The following is a 21,659-nucleotide window of genomic DNA, read 5'->3' as shown; positions in this document are numbered from 1 at the left end:
GCCGCGCGCCACGGGGCGGGGCGCCGGGCGCGGGCCGCGGCGGGGGCTCGGCACTCGCGCCCCGAGAGCCACTAGAGGCTGAGCCGTCGAGTGGCGTCGAGTGTTGCCGGTCGGATGTCCGCGGAGGGCGGCGGCTACTCGCCGTGTCCGGCGGAGGCGCTGCCGGAGCTGAGCGCGGCCGAGCTGGCGATGAGCCTGTCGCCCAAATCGGTGCTGCAGCAGAACCTGTCGCAGCTGCAGCTGCAGCACTCCACACCGTTCAGCGTCACCGACATCCTGTCACCCATCGAGGAGTACCGCAAGCTGGAGCTGGCCAACAACCCGCCGTCGCCGTACAGGTGCGTGGATCGATCGGAGGGGGGGCCCTCCACCCGCTGATTTGTCGAGTGGCCCGAAGGTCTCGAGAGCACTCGAGTCGCGCTCGTAGTCGAAGGATATAGTTCGGTGACGTTTGTTTGTGCAGGTATGTTGTGATCGTCGGTCAAGTGATGATGCGCTGTGAATGTGGGGTCAACGATGTGCTTTAGATATCTCGAGCCGGCTCGGACGTTTTATTTATGCCGCGTCTTATTCCATCGATTACGATAGAGAGCGTTGAGTTTCGATGGTATTTACGATGAATAGTAAAGGACTTAGAGTGCAGCCTTGAGACACCCGGCCGCGGCGGGACCACGTCATGCCTCTCGAAGCCTATATGCATATGTATGTACCTATGAATAATTAAACACACCTACCTAAGCACTTGATGACAATGGCTTTCAGTTAATAATTACAAATTCAGTGAAGAGTATGAAAGTTTTTTTAAATAATTACATATTTTTAAGTGATAGACAGGAGTGATAAAACATTTCAAAAATATAACTTCAAGATATTGGAAAAACATTTTAAAATTTTGTTGGATATGGAGATGAGGAACATATTCTACCTACCTTTAAGGTAGGCTTGAATTACTAACTATAAATTAATTTGAATATACCTAGAGGTAGACATTAAGTAGGTAGGTACCTACCTATATATATCTACCTAATAAGTGGGATTTTTTCTTCTAAAATAAACAAATAATTGCCTAATTTAAAGTAGGTTACAAAAAATTAAGATTAATTAAATTTAAAAAATTAAATCTATTAAGTAGGTACAATAAAAGATATCTATGTAATTATTTTAAACCTTAGCTGTCAATAGCTACTCTTCTTAAACGCATGTAAGTAGGATAAAATTACCTATAGGTATCTACCTACGTAGGTAGGTACCTAGTTTAGAAATGATAAGTAAGTATAGTATTTTCCTGAATTGCATCCTATTACCTACCTAACTAGTAGGTGAAGATAAATCAAGAACTCTACATAAAATATATTTCAATTAAAATTAATAGACAAGAAACACTATATTTAAAACATAAAACATAGGGTTTATAATTTTACTAAACATATTTTTGATGGTGTTTACTTAGGCCTAAATAAAACATTTAGATATTTTGTTTTAGTTAGTGAAAATAACTAGATAGATATATCCCGATGAAAAAATAATGGTTTTTGAATGGTAAGCCTATCACCTCAAAATACTTTTATATTAAAATTTGATAGAATAAATGGTAATTAATTAGTTTTTAGTTTAAAACCATAAATTATAAAACATTTTTTGATGAACTTTACAGTTCTGGAAAAATACAAATCTATCTACAAAAAGTTTGGAAAAAAATATAGATATAAATAAATATAAAAAAAAATTTACCTACTTATAGTAGGTAAAAAAAATTCAAAGTAAGTAAAGGCAAATAAGTTTACAAATAAATTTACCTAGATAGGTATAGGTAGGTACAAATACACATTGCTGGTGCATCGCGTTTTTTTCCAACTTGGCTGGCACACTGTCATGATTAAATGCAGCTTCACAATAGGTACGCTTTTAATGGTATGTAACATGCATATAATTGATTAAAGAGCACAAAGATATAAAAAATAAATAAATTTCAAAATATAAATGATAAAATATTGAATAGCTCTCCTGTAAAAAAGTGTTTTTTCGGTTTGCGTCCTTTTGTATTGAAGCATCGATGTGTCCAAATTGTAGAACATTAATATATTATACTTACTTAATTTAATTTAATGACTTACTTAATTTTTAATATTTGACAAAAAACATTTTTATTAAGTGAATCACAGATTGCCCCAAATCTGGGGTAAATTGTAACACTCTTGGGGCAAATAGGGTAAAAACAAAAATCTACAAATTATTTTTAAATGGTTTTTAAAAGTTGGAACCTATACCTACTACTAATTAGGTATACCGTATTTAGGTATAGACCTACATAGCTAGTTGATGCCCCCGACTTCATCCGAGTGAATTTAGATTTTTTTGAACCTCGTGGGAACTTTTTTTTTTTGTGGCATAAAAAGTAGCTTAGAAGTCTCTCCGGGATGCAAGCTACCTCTGTACCAAATTCATCAAAAGATAACGGACAGACGAACACACATTTGCATTTATAATATTAAACTGTATGAATTAAGTAGATACGTAGGTACAGTAGGGTACCTATAAATACCTACAGGTCAAAGATTTACCAAAATATTAATAATCAATTAATTAATTATAATAATGCTAATTAGTGTTGATATAGAACACACATGATGCAAATAAATACCTACTTAGGTAGGGGGATTTTTATTTATTTAGTTAGGTATATTAAGTTAGCCCTTGACTGCAATCTCACCTGGTGGTAAGTGACGAATGACGATGCAGTCTAAGATGGAAGCGGGCTAATCTGGAAGGAGTATGGCAGTTATTATACCATACCCCTTTGGTTTCTACACGGCATCGTACCGGAACGCTAAATCGCTTAAGCATTCTGTAAAAAGACCCGTTCTTAGTAGTGGCAGATAAACTGGATATAATGGAGTCTGCGAACTGGTAACCAGAAATACACACTGTGACAACTCTCTACCTATACCTACCTGTTACGGTTCATGAGATAAAGCCCGCTGACAGACAGACAAACAGACGGATGGACAGCGGAGGCTTAATAATATTGAGCCTCAATAGCTCAACCGGTATAGGAGTGGACTGAAAACCGAAAGGTCGACGGTTCAAACCCCGCCCATTGCACTATTGTCGTACCTACTCCTAGCACATGCTTGACGCTTAATTGGAGAGGAAAGGGGAATATTAATCATTTAAAAAATGGCTAATATTCTTTAAAAAAATATATATATATAGAGTCCCGTCCGTAGGCACGGAACCCTAAAAATTAATCACTGTTAAATAGTAAGCCGTGATCGCGTTGAAATCTAATATTAGGTGACAATCATTGCAAGAAAATGCCTTGTCTTAGCTCAAGATTTTAGTCTTACCTGACTACGGTAAACTAAAAGGAGTAATGACTTATGGTTTTAGTAAGTAGGTACTTACTTAGTCTTTGCATCATTTGATAACTTCCCTTTACTCCAAAACTACCTAATTATTTTTTGAAATACGTAGGTAAGTACTTCTTACCAATAAAATGTTGTAGACTTTACTTCTTCTTCTTCTCGAGTCGACGGTCACCTCACTTAAAGGTTGCCATCGTGGTGAAAAGATTAGTCAGCCTACTTATTCATAAGCTTCTTCTTATGCGCTTCTCCATACAAATATGCCTATCTATTTATTCTTTTAGAATTTGTTGATCTAGATTTAAAACCAAACCAGCGATTTATCTCTCCATTATCTAGGTATGCCCTAAAATGATAAATAAGTAGGTATACTTAGTGAAGTTAAATTTCTTTTCAAGGTTATGACTCTTGAAACATCTAGGTATAATTTAAAGCCAGAGTTCTCCTCTGATTTACGGATCTTCTCATTTCTGAGTTGATCATGAGGACTGGAAGGAGTCGAACCCTGGATCTCACTATCTGCAGCCATTGAGACAGTTGAAATAATGAAATATAGTCCGCGACAGGTCGAGATGGCACATTCGGGGTGGGGACGCCCCGGACACCCGCAAAGCCCCCGCGCTAACCTGGAACTGGATAGCGCGGGTGACGTGCGGGTGTGCGGGGCGTCCCCCGCCTCGTACCCCGATTGTCATCTCGACGTGTCGCGAACTATAGATAGTAGTAAGAAGCTCGACCTGTCGCGAACTATGGTAGTAGGTAGGTAGAAGAAAGACACGTTTAAGTAGTTTTGCATAACACGACATGGTGTTGGAGTGTTGACTTGCGACGCCGAGTGGTCGTGGACTCACGCCTGTGTCCACTGTGTTCACTGTGTACACGATGTCAACACGATGGATAAATAAAAAATATACCAGTATTAGGTATGCCGGTAAAATAATTGCGCATAGTCATACCTGTCTAAACCGTTACGAGCTAGGCAACAGAATCTGACTGAGATCTATTATTTCTCGTCTTTGGTCTAGACTCTAGCCTAATGGGAGGCTACGGCTGTGGACATACATAGTTACCACCCATCAAAATATACCGCTATTTCCTATTTCGATGCTACCACCCTACCGGTAAGCCGCCGTCAAGCGTTTTTTATAGCCGCCTTCCACTGCAAGCGGAGCGGACTCCGTACGGACTCCGTTGAGCTCGCTTTGGTAAATTTCATAGAAGTGCTTCCACTGCAAAAGAGTGAGCAAAGCGGAGTGTAAGAGTAAAAAGAGGCGTGAACGTGGTCGCAAAGGGGTTGCGAGTCGAGCGGAGTACGGACTCCGCTCGAACGGACGGAAGGGCTACCTAAAGAGTTCGTGCGATACGATGCCGTGTAGGACTAGGAACCGCTAAGGGATAGGTATGTGCGGTTTAATAAAACTGACATATCCCTTCCAAGTTAGCCCGCTTCCATATTAGACTTATCCTCACTTACCCACCAGGAGAGTACGCATTCGAGGGCTAGCTTGTATAATTTTTATAATTTTTATAGTGAAACTTCCTACACTTGAAGGAAATTTCTAAATAATTTTAAATACACATCAAAAATTGCGAACCGGCAGGAATCGCAAACTAAATAACTGCAAAAAGATGTCGCTACTAGATGGCAGAAACAGTCGCTTCAGTACTGAGTGAGCATACACTCGTCACTGGCAGTAAGCGGGCTGTAGCTTAGTGGTTAGAGCGTCGGGCGCGATCCCAGGAGACGCGGGTTCGATTCCTGCCGGTTCGCAATTATTGATGTGTATTTAAAATTATTTAGCTTGTATAATACCTAATAGGATGAAAAAATCTACCAAACCAACGACTAAATACTACCTATAATACCTACAGCTAACAGGAGGCCTTTTATCATCATCGCCATCAACCCATCGCCAGCTTACTTCTGAGCACAGATCTTCTTCCAGAATAAGAAAGGCTCAGGCCATAGTCCGCCACGCTGCTGGCCAAGTGCGGTTTGGGAGACTTTACACACCTTTGAGAACATTACCTAATGGAGAACTTTCAGGCATGCAGGTTTCCCGTTACCTCACAATGTTATTCCTTCACTGTTAAACAAATTACATTACACTTTAATCAGTACCCTTATACCTATTCTAAATGCGAAAGTGTGTTTGTTTGTTGGTTTGTCCTTCAATCACGTCCCAACGGTTCAACGGATTGACGTGATTTTGTGCATGGGTATAGATAAAGACCTGGAAAGTGACATAGGCTACTTTTTATCCCGGAAAATCAAAGAGCTGCCACGGGATTTTAAAAACCTAATTCCACGCGTACGAAGTCGCGGGCATCAGCTAGTAGGTAATATTATTAACTACTTACTTAAGATTTTAATTATTATTAAATTAACCAAAGGTTTTCAAGTAAATTTAAAGAAAACAACCGAAATTGTAATTTTAAATGAAATTATCCCCAATTAAAACGGCCAAGTCTAAATTTCCCGCCCTGTCAAAACTCAATTTGTCAAATCAAACAACGACGGTGCAGTGGAGGGACTTTTAGGGATCGGGAATTTTAATGATAATTTCTATTCCGTAAAGTGTAAAGTCTAGAATCGTGTGTACCTACGTTTAGATAAATGTTTTACGAATTATGGCTCATTCGCACAGGACAGGAAAAATCGCTAAGTGTGGCGGTTTTATGATCATCATCATTGTACTGGTCTGTGGATGTCCACTGTTCACTTGGGTATCACTTATCTTATGCACTGTAATCTCTCGCACAGTTGGCTAATCTCTATGGAGATCTTCTTCTTCTGTTCGAGTCGACGGTCACCTCAAATACGGGCAGCCCAAAAAGCCGCAACCGCGATAGCTCGGCAGTTAGCGTCGTGTAGCTCCTCGTTCGTACAGGTTGTCAGGCACGCAGGGCACCCAGTCATGTGCGCATTGGTCCGTCTCGGATGACCGCAGATGCACTCCGTATCATGTCCAGAGATGAAGCCCCACCTCGCTAAGTTTACTCTAGACTTCCCCACGCCTGCTCTAAGGCAGTTGAGCGACTTCCAGATAGGCCAGCTGAGGTTGTATCTTATGGAGATTAGCCACTGTGGTCGAAATTCGGTCAGGACTCGGGTTACACCTAACCTTAAGTTACATTTGTCAGTCAAGTGGAAGTGACTGCAATCATCACACTGCCTGTAGTCACAATTCACGTCAGTTTTTTTAAGTTTAAGTTAGTTCAGTTAGAGAACTTCTAACAAAACGTCGAGGCTTCGATGTCACTGCCAGGCGTTAAATGTTAGTACCTACATTTGACGCATAGGTAGCCCAAATATACCTAGCCCTATTTTTCTTTGATTTCACGTCACCATAGCCTTATATTTGACATACTTATCGTATTCAGGATTAAACCGAGAGTTCCTTCACTCTATCGCACTCTGCGGTAGTTATCAAAGGTGTTGATTTCCCTGAAATCATCCAAAAGGGAGTTTCAACCCGACATGACTGTCTTGCGGCATTGCTGCGAAAGACATGTTGCAGTACCAATGCCGGAGAGAAGGTACTAGACCTTTAATTTAATTTCTCTTTATTAATTTACGCTCGCGACTTCGTCCGCGTGGACTACACAAATTTCAAACCCCTATTTCACCCCCTTAGGGATTGAATTTTCAAAAATCCTTTCTTAGCGGATGCCTACATCATAATAGCTATCTGCGTGCCAAATTTTAGCCCGATCCGTCCATTAGTTTGAGCTGTCCGTTGATAAATCAGTCAGTCAGTCACCTTTTCCTTTTATATATTTAGATTTAATGTATTAGTGTTTTATTTTTATTAATTTTGACTAGTAAATTATGGGTATGTTAACCTGAAATAAATCAATTTGATATTTTTTTTAATTTTAACCGCAGCGATTTGTTCTCATCCGTGCGAAAGAGCCTTTATCGAGCCTGTTAGGGTAGTAGAAGATTAAATTGTGTAAATAGGGATTAGGCAGATAAGCCGCGCTTTGTTCGCGATCGCGAGTGACTGGCGCCACGACCGCCACGACCACCATGACACTCTGACAGCGGTAATGGCTAACGGTAAACTGCGTGTGACGGATTTGGGTCAAGCCTATTCAAAAGGCTACATTGAAAACAAAATTATCATCGCCGGCCGCAGAGATGAAAAATATTTTTGCGTTTTCAGTTAGGTATAAGATAAATAAACTTGTCTATTTAAAATAAGCATAACTTTACAATAGGTTTATAGCTAGGTACCTAGATACCTACAATCTGTTCTGTCTACAGTAGGTACCTACGCGACAGAAAGTACTTAATGTATATCGACCTTTAGAAGGAGATAGCAGATTTGTAGAGCATTGGCTCTGGCCTCTGTCATTGAGACCGACAAAACGTCATATAGGTATGAGTGACAGAGACAACGGTCTACAAAGCCGAAATGTCATTCTAATGGCCGATGTAGGTACATCAACACTACTTACTATCTACTATTACCAATACGAAAGTATATTACCTATTCGCGGCCCATCCGTTTAACCGATTTTGATGCAATTTTGTCCGGAGATAATTTGCATCCCATATAAAGATGAACATAGGATACCTATACCTCTTATCTACCTACTTTTTACTTCTTTTATTTTTATAAGGCTACTTACATTAAATTAAACAAACAAACAAACATTAAAACATTGAAACAAACAATCAAAACAAAAATTAAACATTTTAAAACATTAATCCTTATGTCGTCGACATTCCATCTACACGCACGAAACGTTTTGCGTCATCATTCCTCATACGTATGGCTAACGTTTGGAATACTCTTCCACGATATGTGTTTCCTACCAATTACAACCCGGGTATCTTTAAAACAAGAGTGAATAGGCATCTTCTAGGTAAACGCGGCCCATCTTAGGCCACATCATCACTTCCCATCAGGTGTGATTGTGGTCAAGCGTATACCTATAATAAATTAAAAAAAAAAATTAAAAAAAAATCAAATTATCATTGCCGACCGCTGCTATTTATGTTGATGAAAACATTTTTCATTTCTAGTTAGATTAATCAATTTGGCTTTTAGAATAAGCACAGTTATTTATGTACCTATCTATATATTAATATTATTTAGATCGTATACGTCATACCTACCTACTCGTTCAGTCTCATCGTCATCATCATTATTATTACTACCCCATCACCACTTCTACTGAGCATGGTGATCCTCTCAGAATGAGAAGGATTTGGCCATAGACCGCCACGCTGGCCAAGTGCGGATTGGCAGATTTCACACACCTTTGGGAACACATTATAGAGAACTCTCAGGCATGCAGGTTTCCTCACGATGTTTCCTTCACCGTGGATATTAAATTTTTTAAACGTACGAGTAGGTACATACCTCCGAAAAGTTATATACAGTCCCGCAGAGTTAGAGGTAGCTAGGCTGCGTGCCCGGGTTCGAAACCTCGACCTCCCGAATATGAGGCGGTCGTCTTAGACACCAGGCAACCATGGCTCTTATAAATGCGCAAATACATCCCGCCACTATCCTCCAGAGATCTTTTTATGTGACGTCAATAAACGTCAAGACCAAGTACCGAACGGAAAGCCCTCCCGCGATTCGGCCCATACTTATAACCGAGAGTTTGGTGGGGCCACCGGCCATGGGAGGTAGAGGGTTTAAAAAAAAAAACTAATAGCCATGTTAAATGACTAATATTCCCCTTTCCTCTCCAACTAAGCGTCAAGCTTGTGCTAGGAGTAGGTTCGACAATAGTGCAACGAGCGGGGTTTGAACCGTCGACCTTTCGGTTTTCAGTCCACTCCTTTACCCGTTGAGCTATTGAGGCTCTAGTGTGTGACGTCAACAATGTTGTAACCCAGGTCCTCCATTCCAGGTCCAACTCGTCCGGGAGCAGTATAAACTCGCCCCTCGGGCCGGCGGCGTCGTGCGGCATGGCGGGCAACCCGTACGCCGTGCCGCTGTATGGCGGCGCGCCCGTGCAGGGCTACGGCTGCGCGCCCGCCGACCTGCCGCACTACGGCGACATGCGCGGCGCCGGCTGGTACCCCGCCTCCAACGACCCCAGGTTTGCCAGTGAGTCGCCGGCATGAATATTTATATTACTACTTATTTTCTGCCCAAGCGGATTTGCCCTATTCACGTACTAGTGCGTAGGATTTGCCCTATTCACGTACGATTAGGTAGGTACGTTACTCGTCTAGTATATACGGCTACGACTGTACACCTGCGAATTACGTAGCGCTCACGTAGAAATGACGTAACTTGCGAGTGAGTAGGACTTCGGAGTAGTATGTGGGTAACTAGTAGGTTCATGTTCCGTACGCAATGCCGCTATTATGGCAGCGCGCCCGCCGACCTGCCGCACTATGGCGACATGCGCGGCGCCGCCGGCTGGTACCCCGCCTCCAACGATCCCAGGTTTGCCAGTGAGTCGCCGGCATGATTATTTATATTACTACTCTTATTTATATTACTTACTACTCATTTTCTGCCCAAGCGGCTTTGCCCTATTAACGTACGAGTAGACGGCTACGACTATGAACCAGCGAATTAGCCGCATTACGTATCGCGCGCGTAGAAATAACAATAACAGTCCGACTTGCGTAGCGCTGGCGTAGCTAAACTAGAAAGACTAGACCAAAGTGATAAAAACACCGAAGGTTCTTTCGTTAAAAATCTGCTTATCAGCTTGTGTAGGATTATTTTTCAGATAAGTAGTAAAATGCCGAAAAATATAAAAGATCTAGGTATTTTACTTTTAGAAAATATTATTAAGTATGATTTATGACTAGGTACATAGTGCTACGAAAGCCTATGAATTGGCCCCTTTACCTACAGAAACTTACGTAGCTCTTGCGTAGCTGCACTTAGGTATATTTTAAGTTGGTGAAACGCCGAAAAATATCTACTGTTTACATAATATATAATTACTTATTAAGTACCTATTAGATCTATTATTTGCCGTAGGTAAGTACTTACAACTCTTTTACAAAAACTACTTTCATTAGGTACATAAGAGCTTATGATTGAAATGTTTGTATCAGTTTGTTGTTTATGTTTATTTCTCTACATTATAGGCCTATCAAATAAAAAGACTTATCTATAGAAATGGCGGCCTTTCACTAAGTTTTGGACTTCCTTATGAATTTTTCATCCGTACCTACGACTTAAATTTTTTAAATCCCGTCGTACCTACTTATCTAAAATTATCTACATTTTGTACAAAATTATTTCTTTGTGGGGATGATCTATACGGAGAAATTCTACAAGCAAAATTTGAAGTCTTTTACCACAAGTCTTAGCCCAATAATTCAGTCAGACACTTTTGCCTAGGTAGATATTAGATTCATGCTTAAATCTTAATTTTCAGCCAAATAATCATTCCATAATCTGTAAATAAAATGCCTTGCTGATGCAAATCTCGAGAACAGCTGAACCGATTTCGCTAATTATTTTTTTATACTTAATATAATTCCATAAAGTAGGTAAGTACGGAGAATGGTTCTTACGGAGAGAAAAAATTAAAAAATTAGAATCGACTGTTAGGCGGAGGGGCAGCTAGTATTAGGTATAATAAAACTAGACGATTGTAACCACATGAAATAAGGCTTAACCGGCAAATAGCGCGTAATAACCCCACTCGTCCAAAATGGCGGACAGTCGATACATGCGCGCGCACCGCTCCCGCCTATCACAATAACACGCTGCCACACTCGCCTATATCTAACTGTGCTCTACTGAAAGATACCTACCTAACAATCAGTTGTACCTTAGTTACACGGAATCATTAATTAACGAGATGTAGCAAGGTACAGGTTAGAATCAGTACCTACCCATCAGTACCCATATTATGCCATAAATGCGAAAGTGTGTTTGTTGGTTTATTGGTCTGTTGGTTTGTCCTTTAATCACGTTGCAATGGAGAGACGGATCAACTTGATTTTTACATGCATATAGTTAAAGCCATGGAGCTACTTTTTATCCCGGAAAATCAAAGAGTTCCCACGGGAATTTTTCAACTCGCGGACATCAGCTAGATGCCTACCTATAGGTATAAAAGGAAAAGCTGACTGGCTGACTGACTGATCTATCGACGCGCAGCTCAAACCACTAGACGGATCGGGCTGAAATTTGGCATCCAGATAGCTATTATGACGTAGGCACTAGACATCTGCTAAGAAATAATTTTTTGAAAATTCTACCTTTAAGTGGGTTAAATAGAGGTTTGAGAGGTTTGTTTGTTTAGTTCACGCGGACGAAGTCGCGAGCATGCCGCCTAGGCATACAGCCTAAGCTCTTATCAGACAGATACTTTGGGGCTTATTCCATTGCACCATTATTCATTTATTCATATAAATCTAGAGATAGATATATCATAAGCGGTGATATTCTAGTGGTCAAGACGTTGTCAGAAGTGTGACGGAGTGTAAAGAAAAGAAAATTTATGTCGATTCCTATCGACATAAATTTTCTAACTAAGTAGGTATACTTACCTACGTAGCTACTTCATCATCATCATCATAATCAACCCATCGCCGGCTCACTACAGAGTACGGGTCTTCTCTCAGAGTGAGAAGGGTTTTGGCCATAGTCTACCACGCTGGCCATGTGCGGATTGGTAGACTTCACACACCTTTGAGAACATTATGGAGAACTCTAAGGCATGCGGGTTTCTCACGATGTTTTCCTTCGCCGTTAAAGCAAGTGATATTTAGGTAATTAATTAAAACGCACATAACTCCGAAAAGTTAGAGGTGCGTGCCCGGGATCGAAGCCCCGACCTCCAGTTAGAAGGCGGACGTCCTAACCATCCTAGTCCTATCTCAGCTTATAACTTTACTTAATAGGTAGTTAATCGAAAGGATTAGGTACCTAACATGTTAACGGTTAGTTTAGGTATAAGGTTACTAAGAACCGGCGGTGGAGCGCGAGCACGCGTGCTGAGCAGCTTCTGTGAGTCGAGCTAATGGTGTTGACTCTTCGACTTTAATCTTGCGATTCGAGACAATTTAAACTGTCTCTTTTATTGCTTCAACTGCAACAACAGGGGTTTTTAACATCGTAAATCGGCCTAGTAAGAAGATATTAGGCATTTTCTTTTCTTTTTCATGTACCGAAATTGTAGTTAAGTACATAGTAGTAGGTAATAAATTCATTTAAGTACTTACATTGGAAATGCTTATCTCTAAACAGAGATTTCTTCCAGCTTCTCATTCAAGGTTTAATTTATTTTATTTTATTTTATTTATTAGGAACACACACAATACATTAATTTAACACAAACTACGACACTTATAAACAAATACAGGCTGATAAATGTATCTATAAAATGTGTACACAGCATTTGCAAAATATCTAGACAAATAGAAAGAACTTAACTAAACAAATAACTAAGTTACTTAGGAGATGAACCCACCGTAAAATGATAAGAGCTTTTTTTTGAATGCAGTAGCTGAGTCATGAAATATGTCGATGCCAGGTATCTTTTTTGATATTTCGTTAAATTTTGCACATATACGCATAATTGGGGCTTGATTTCCTAGATGAGATTTGGTGAAAGGTATATGGAAGATTTTTGAGGATATAAAACTACGGGAGTGTCTATGTGGAACAGATAAGGATATTCGATTGAGAAGGTTACTACATTTAACTTTATTTCGTAATATTTTATGTAGAAATCACAAGTGAAGTATTTCGCGCCTATTTCGAAGAGATGTCATGTTAAACTCAGCCAGTCGCTGATAATAGGGGCCCTGTAGGGCGATTGTCTAAAACCTGCATCAATCATTATTACAATCTCAATTGTTCTGATTGGCTGAATTTGTGCGATTCTTGTTGCAACAATGCATTGTGGCCAATAGTGAGCGAGCATTAACCAATCAGAGATGATTGCGATCGTGACATTGTAGCTGTCAAACAACCGCGGTAGGGCCGTTGTCTGTGTGAGATGCCACTGACATTGCGAGTCAGGCGTCTTAAAAAGTGGAATAAATACCTACCTACTAGCATAATTATAAAATTTCTTCTTCGATACCTAAGTAGTAGGTACTTATCTACTTATCTAAATAAATACATACCAAGTAATATTATAAATGTGAAAGTGTGTCTCTCTGTCTGTCTGTCTGCTAGCCTTTCACGGCCCATCCGTTCAACAGATTTTGACGAAATTTGGTACAGCGATAGCTTGCATCCCGGGAAAGGACATAGAGTTCCCACGGGATTTTTAAAAACCTAAATCCACGCGGATGAAGTCGCAGGCATCATCTAGTTAAAAATAAGTAGGTAAGTTAGGTACTTGTTCTGAATGACTGATCTATCAGCGCGCATCAGGCAGGATTAGAAAATTTACATGAAATTTTAACAGTAGGTAGGTATAGGGTATCTTTTATAACTTAGCGCTAAGCAATTACTTACTATGAAAAGATTTTTGAAAAAAAAAATTGGTCAAGAGCGAGTCGGACTCGCACACGAAAGGTTTCGTAGCATCGCGGCATCGTTAGGATTTTTATTATTATTTCTATCTATACGTGCATTTTTTCTTTTTAATTTTGCTAAAAAAAGGACGGAAAATGAATTTTAAATTAAAGACAGAGACTTTGACTTTGATCGTTCTAAATTAAATTACTTAAGTTCGTCTGTCCTTTTCTTATATAGGTAACATTAGTAAGAAAAAGATGCGGATACCTACTCTAAAAAGTTGGGATCAGAAATGCCATGGGGATATCAGTTACACTGTCGTGCGTGTAACACAAGCCGCGCCGGGAGCGGCGGCTTGTAGTTGTGCAGGTGTGTTTGTGTTGGGGACATGCCGCTTCGCTTACACACACGCCTCATTATCGTTCGTCTTGAGGCTACTGTACTGTAGCCTCAAATCGAATGTAGGTGTTATACTTACTACGATTCACGAGATACCTACAGCCCGCTGACAGACAGACGGACGGACATACGGACAGCGGAGGCTTAGTAATGGGATCCCGTTGACACCCTTACGGTACGGAATCCTAAAAAAACCGACCAAGTGCAAGTCAGGCTCGCGCAATGAGGGTTCCGTACTACAGTCGTATTTTTTCGACAATTTGCAAGATAATTCAAAAACTATGATACATAAAAATAAATAAAAATCTGTTTTAGAATGCACAGGTGAAGACCTTTCATATGATACCCCACTTGATATAGTTATCTTACTTAGAAAATTGAAAATACTAAGTATTAAGTAGTTCATGACCCCAATTTAATTTTTTGTGTGTGATGTAACCACAAATTCAAGGTTTTCAGATTTTTCCCCAAATGTCAGCTATAAGATCTACCTACCTGCCAAATTTCATGATTCTAGGTCAAAGGGAAGTAGGTACCCCGTAGGTTTCTTGACAGACCGACAGACAGACAGACAGACAGATAGCAAAGTGATCCTATAAGGGTTCCGTTTTTCTTTTTGTGGTACGGATCCCTAAAAACTAACATATGGTCGATTTAAGTGAAAAGTAAATATTAATGAAAAATAATGAAAAATTAAGATTTCTATAAGTTCCTAGCATATTCTAGATTAAATTATTATGTAGGCAATAGGCATATTATCTTCTAAACAAAAATAGTCTATTGAGTGGTTCCGACTTCCGACATAAGTACATTCAATTACCTACTATTCAACCGCTATAGAGACCGAAATCGATTATTCGCTTGCCAACTAATTCCGAAAGAGCACTCGATTCAAGATGGCGCTGACCCGTCAACCACTCCACAGACTATAGACAATACAAATCGAAGAACTCGGAAACTTGATTCCAATAGGCTATAGACGTCATGCATTTGTAAACAACAGTATAACCACAGGGTTATACTGTTGTTTACAAATGCATGACGTCAGAGCACAGATAATCTATCGGCCAAACATGGCCGACAGTGTTTTCACCTGTCTAAGAAAAATATTTTTTTAAATTAAAGTTTTACGGTTTTTAGGGCGCAAAAAAATATAGTGTTAATTTTTTTGATATAATAGGACAAATATTAACCATTTAAGACCAACTTAAAAAAATTGTCAAGTAGCCTATTCCAAAACTGTAGGTACTTAGTTGAAAACCCGGTAGTTGCGGCGAAAGTTCAAATAGGACTACACAGACTAAAAGGTCCGTAGACGATAGGGATTTTTAGGGTTCCGTACCTCAAAAGGTAAAACTGAACCCTTAGGTACCTATAGGATCACTTTGCTGTCTGTCTGTCGGTCGGACTGTCAAGAAACCTACAAGGCACTTCCCGTTGACTTAGAATCATGAAATATGACAGGCAGGGAGGTCTTATAGCAGATATAAGGGGAAAAATCTGAAAACCGTGGTTTTCCGGTGGGAAAATTTAGGGTTACATTACACAAAAAAAATTAAATTGTGGTCATGAACTAATAATTATTAGTATTTCAATTTTCGAAGTAAGATATCAAGTGGGGTAGGTATCATAATAATATGAAAGGGATGCATTCCAGATCAGATTTTAATTTATTAGTATGAGTAGGTAGGTACAGTATACGCGGCCGAAAGTAATCAAATTTGTAGAGCACTGTCTCTGTCGTTGAGACCGATAAAACGTCATATAGGTATGAGTGAGAGAGACAACGCTCTACAAAGCCGAAATGTCATTCTAAAGGCCGACGTACATTACTTTCGGCCGCGTACTGTGTATATGGATAGTTTATTATGGATGAAGTATAATTAAATATTAATAACAGCTAGTTGAACCGCCCCGGCTTCGCTCGGGTGGAGTTTAGAAAATTGAGGGGGAGGTTGAATTAAATTTTTCTCTCCGTTAGAACCATCCACATACTTCAAGGAATATTATAAAAAAAGAATTAGCGAAATCGGTTCAGCTGTTCTCGAGATTTGCGATCAGCAACACATTTAGTGATTCATTGTGGCTAATTCCGTTGTCACAATCTCTAAACTAAACTAAAATGGCACATCTAAATCTATTGCTATCCCTTTCATAATGTTGCTTGCGGAAAAGGATAGCACTAGATTTAGACCTGTTAATTTAGTTTAGTTTAGAGATTGTGTACAAGAGAATCGGCCCCATTTTTATATTAAGTACCTATAGAGAAGATATGAAATCAAAAGACTACTTATAAGTTTATGTTAACGTCCCTAATAACGTCCACTTGAGCTGAAAACAAAGATGGCGGCTGGAAATTAGGCGGCAAACGAGGCGTGACTGACGTCTGACGGCCGACTACACAAATCCGGCATTAATTGATTTGTATCCATGCACCTGCATGCATGGCTGGATTAATATTTAATTTATTTGGATTACCTATATAGAAAAGAAAATGCTACTTAACTTACGTATATTTTTTGTAAATATAAATTTTTTAGTGATAAGTTTTTCTGTATGTTTTATTGTTTTAAAATTTTTATCATTTTGCCAACTAATTTTGATGTACCTAGTTAATACCAATAAAAAGATTAAAAGATTAAAAGTAAAAAAAAAAAAAAAAAAAAAAAGTTAACTTACTCTTGCTATTTAAATAAATAGGGGAAACTGAGGGGCTAGTTCTTGTTAACCATTTTTGAAAATTCTTAGGTCAGTTAATTCAGATCATGTTTTCAGATTCTTACCTAGATAACGGAGCAACGAAAGCTTACTGGTTGCGTCGCGCGGCCGGTCTTATTTTCGAAAAGTCGGGGGTTCGACTTCCACCCCAGGCACGCACTCCAACTTTTCAGAATTTTTTGCTTTTTAAGCGATTAAATGTCATTTGCTTTAACGGTGAAGGAAAACATCGTGAGGGAACCTGCATGCCTGAGAGTTCTCCATACCTAATATTCTCAAAGGTGTGTGAAGTCTACCAGGTTGATCATGGTGATCATGATGGTTACCTTCTCTGTATTTAACGGGATAATTTTTTAGGATTAACTTTTAGCTGATTTTTTTACCTATTGTAAAAGATGCTTAAAAACAGGTTTTTTTTTAACCTAAAAGCTCTTTTGGTTGAGTTAAAAATGTTTAGTCTATGACGAAAAGACGTGAGTTGCAGATTTGTTTTGTTTCTATTATTTTAGTTTGATGATTTTTTCGCTTATCACATCCAGTTTAGGTATACTTTGATAAGTTTGATTTGAAGACAAATGGACGTTGATTGATAAAACTAAATGAACCCTCGATAATTATTCGATAGTGTACGATAAATAGAGAAGCAATCAAACATTTTCTCGCATATGCGTGTAATAATGGATCTGTTTATAAGCGCGGTGCTTGAAGTTAAAGATGTTATTGTTTGCCCGACGGCCATTGACGGCTTGTCGAGAACCCGTTCGTTAGCGAAGCTGGTTCGTTTCGACGAGACGTCCATAGACGTCCTGTGCCCCTGGTACGAGTTTGCATAATATTATCCATCCGTCACCGGCCCACTACTGAACACGGGTCTCCTCTCAAAATGAGAAGCCGCTGTCTGTTCAAGTGCGAATTTCTTCAATTCACACACTTTTCAGAAAATTATGGGGAAGACTCGGGCACGCCGGTTTTGTCACGACGTTTTCCTTCACCTAGTTTTCCGAACAGTTAGAGGTTAGAAGGTCCGGAATTGAGCTCCCGACCTCGCGAATAGAAGGCCGAAGTCTTAACCACTGAGCTATGACATGAAGGTACAGTAGCCGGCAAGAAATATTGTAGAATGAGATTTCGGCTTTGTAGAGCGTTGTCTCTGTCACTCAAACCTATGTCGGTTTTGTCGGTCTCAACGACAGAGACAACGCTCTACGAAACCGCTGTCTCTTTCTAAAGGTCGATGTACAATATTTACGGTCCCGTACATAAAGATTAATACTTTTGATTGCAAAGATAATCTTTAACATCTGCCCACTTAGTAAGTGATTCTTTCTGATTTTTGCGTCTAAAAACAAAACAAAGCAATAAGTTAGAGACGAGTAGTCGATTAAAATATTAAAATAAGTAGGTACATACTTAATTAGACACTTATTAAAAACACATTGAAATCAATTAGATATTCGTAGAAGTGTAAAAACTAGACAATGATAAATGAGGTGTAACACAACTTCAGAAGCTAATAAGGCATAGTTTAATGAGATACAAAAACACACGAGTAATTTGCTTCCACTCGTCTCAGTATGTACTTGAGGAGATTAAACGGTGAATTGTACGTGTCGTACAAAAACAAGCTCTCCAGTACCGTGCACCGAATTATTACGACACACTACAAAAAATATTAAGAAGGACATAGCATGGGCATTGTGGGCACTGTATACAGGGTGTTATTAAGAGTCAGTTGAGGCAAAGGTATTATTTACCTTCTTTCTGTTTTTGCAGCCAATATGGAATAGGTCTCTACCGTGTAAGTAGTGAGTACCCGTAACTACTTAAATGGTAAAAAATAAATTGAACACACACTACAAAAAATATTAAGAAGGATATAGCATGGGCATTGGGCACTAATATAAGGGTGTAGGTACCTAATTAAGGGGCGATTGAGGCCAAGATACTGTTTCAAAAAAATTGAGCAAATGAATAAGTACTAAATAAATATACAACACAGCACTACCCATATTATGCGAAACATATACGTAATGCGAAAGCGTGTTTATTTGTTGTTTTACTGATTTTTCCTTCAATCACTTTGACAAGACTTTTGGCACTCTTTGGTAAAGACCTTATTGGCTTCGTGGCTTATGCTACTTTTATCCCGGAAAATCAAATAGCTCTAGATTTTTACGAGATGTGGAAGAACGATAGATGGCTAGCATCCCGGGGAGGAACATTATTATGCTAGGTATTTTTTATTTCGGAAAACTGAATTGTTGTTTCAGTTTTGCTCGACCTCTCCCAAAATGATCGTCTCGTGTAAAGCGTAGTGCGCTAATCACTCAGATACCTACGTACGTACCTATACCTGGTAAAGTTAAAAAAAAAAAACTGTAATGGGTTCAGTTTTGCTCGACCTCTCCCGAAAGTACTTAATCATCCTGTAGAAAGTATAGTCCGCTACTCCCTCAGATACGTATCTACCTGGTAGATATAAGGGAGTCAGCGGTAGGTACTGTGTAGGCAGAGACAAAATAAGCAATTCCGAACGATCGGCTCTATGTTTGTCCACCACTAGAGTCTTGGCTGGGTAAATAAGAGGTCTCACGTCCGCAAATAACAGGAGGTCGATGCAGTTGACGGTAGGGCTACCGACTGTAAATGAATTAAATAACTTTTATTTATTTTAATTTGTCACAGAACCGCCCACAGAAAAACACACTTAAATTACATATTATGTTCTATAGGACTCGTAGCTTTAGTTTTAAGTTTGCGTAATTATCACCACTATATATTAGAAATCCAAAATATGACCATCAAAAAGCGTATTAATTACCTATTTTGAATAAATCATTTGACTTTGACTTTGACTTATAATGTAACTCCATTTACAGGATAAATTCCTCTCAAATTCCTGAAGTCATCGGATGTCTATGATATCGAAAATTTTATTCTCAATCGTTCACTCTTGACAGAGTGGTCGTGGCTATGAATTCTTTACTGCGACTCTACTCGAGCGATCTCCCTCCAGCAACTTCTGTTGGTGGCATTATGTGCACACACGGAGACAGGCGTGTTTGTTGCGGAGACCTAGTTGGGGAACGGCCACGTGGACGTGTGTCCTCCACTCGACCTTGTACCACGAGGTGTTCGATGGTAGGTTAGGTTAGGTTAAATGGTAGGACCACTCTTCCACGCAATACATTAGAGAACTTGAGGATTCGCAATTGTACAAGTAACAAAAGCTTTTGACTTATTTTCAGATCTTTGAGAATATCGAAAATATTCTTATAGAAATCTAAAATAAAAAAAATATCCCAGAATATACCAAATAGGTACATTTCTGTCACTTGGTAGCCCTAGTCGAAGGCTCGGGTAAAATTATTCTACGGTAAAGTGATGCAAGGTGAAATATATGTATTTAGATAAATACTGTAGGTACTAGGTAGGTAGGTATATCTGATGCCGCTCACCGCTCACCACTTGAGATCGTTGCGAATGTGATTCTTGTATCGTATCGGATTTCATGACACCTCGGAAAATTCATTTGTAGATTCGAAATTTTTATTTTTACTTTGCATCTACTTGGGTTTATTTTCATCATCATCATGATCTACTCATAGCCGGCTCACTACAGAGCACGGGTCTCCTCTCAGAGTGAGAAGTTTGAACCAACGACCTTTCAGATTTAATTAAAGTCAAATTTCAGCCCAATTCGTCCAGTAGTTTGAGCTGTGCGTTGATAGATCAGTCAGTCAGTCAGCCACTTCACCTTTTCCTTTTATATACGCGGCATAAAATATTGTACATCGACCTTTAGCAAGAGATAGCGGTTTCGTAGAGCGTTGTCTCTGTCGTTGAAACCGACAAAACGTCAAATAGGTAAAATCAAAATCAAAATCAAATATTTTATTCAAAGTAAGTACATACGGAGTACACTTTTTGAATGTCATTACAAAAGTAAAATCTCAAAAATAAAATACAAATAGTATAAATCAGTTTACAATAATAAAATAAAAATAGAATAAATCAGTTTACAAATTTAAGGTACCTACTTAAGTAATTATTGTAAAAAATAGTAATTAAATTATCAAATAGTATAATATATTATCATGGTCATCGGACACGAAAGCTTTTATTAACGTCGTTTCCCAAAAGCTGATCCACGCGTCTGGTGACGCAAGAGCTGGTGCTTATTTCGCTCAACGGTTGAGCCTTGCCGTTCAGCGAGGTAATAGCGCCAGTGTTTTGGGCACAATGCCCATAAATGACCATTTGGACGGCGTATATTTTTTGTAAATATAAATTTTTTAGTGATAAGTTTTTCTGTATGTTTTACTGGTTAATAAATGTAACTAACCTGTGAAAAAAAAAAAAAAAAAGTATAATATAGGTATGAATGACAATCGCTCTACAAAGCCGAAATCTAATTCTAAAGGTCGATATACCTACAATATTTCTTGTCTAGATAAACGGTAACATTTTTTTCATTAATCGGATACCTACCTGCACGGTCGAGTGTTGCCATACATCAAAGCGTGAGCTACTTGCGTCCGCCGTGCGGTCGACGGTCAGCTAGCCTGAAATTAAAATTGCCTCAGGGAGAAAATACTTGTGGTACCTACACACTTAGTTCCATGTAGGCGCGCCTAATGCGAGCCGAGTGGACATGTCAGCGGCAGACGGCCGCAGTTTATCTTTCTTTAGTGTGGCAACATTAGGGCACAGTCCGGCGCGCCGCGAAATTGTTTGCGGTTACATTTGACGCTCCATG

General features: G+C 39.3%; 1 protein-coding gene across 2 annotated transcripts in view; it reads left to right on the top strand.

The window, feature by feature from the left end:
* Positions 1 to 56: 56 nt before the first annotated feature.
* The window catches only part of LOC117990639 (homeobox protein Nkx-2.4-like), a 61,688-nt gene continuing 40,085 nt past the window's right edge, over positions 57 to 21,659 (top strand). Inside the window, exons 1-2 of one of the 2 annotated variants that reach the window (XM_034978111.2) lie at positions 57 to 338; positions 9,240 to 9,439. In XM_034978111.2, the coding sequence (XP_034834002.1) occupies positions 115 to 338; positions 9,240 to 9,439 (424 nt within the window). In that variant the 5' untranslated portion in view covers positions 57 to 114. Of the gene's footprint in view, positions 339 to 473; positions 703 to 9,239; positions 9,440 to 21,659 lie in introns of those variants that run through there. The other variant, XM_069504622.1, reaches the window with a different exon arrangement.

The sequence above is a fragment of the Maniola hyperantus genome, chromosome 18 (assembly GCF_902806685.2).
Source record: "Maniola hyperantus chromosome 18, iAphHyp1.2, whole genome shotgun sequence".
Lineage (NCBI taxonomy): Eukaryota > Metazoa > Arthropoda > Insecta > Lepidoptera > Nymphalidae > Maniola > Maniola hyperantus.
This window is presented reverse-complemented; position numbering and strand designations above follow the sequence as displayed.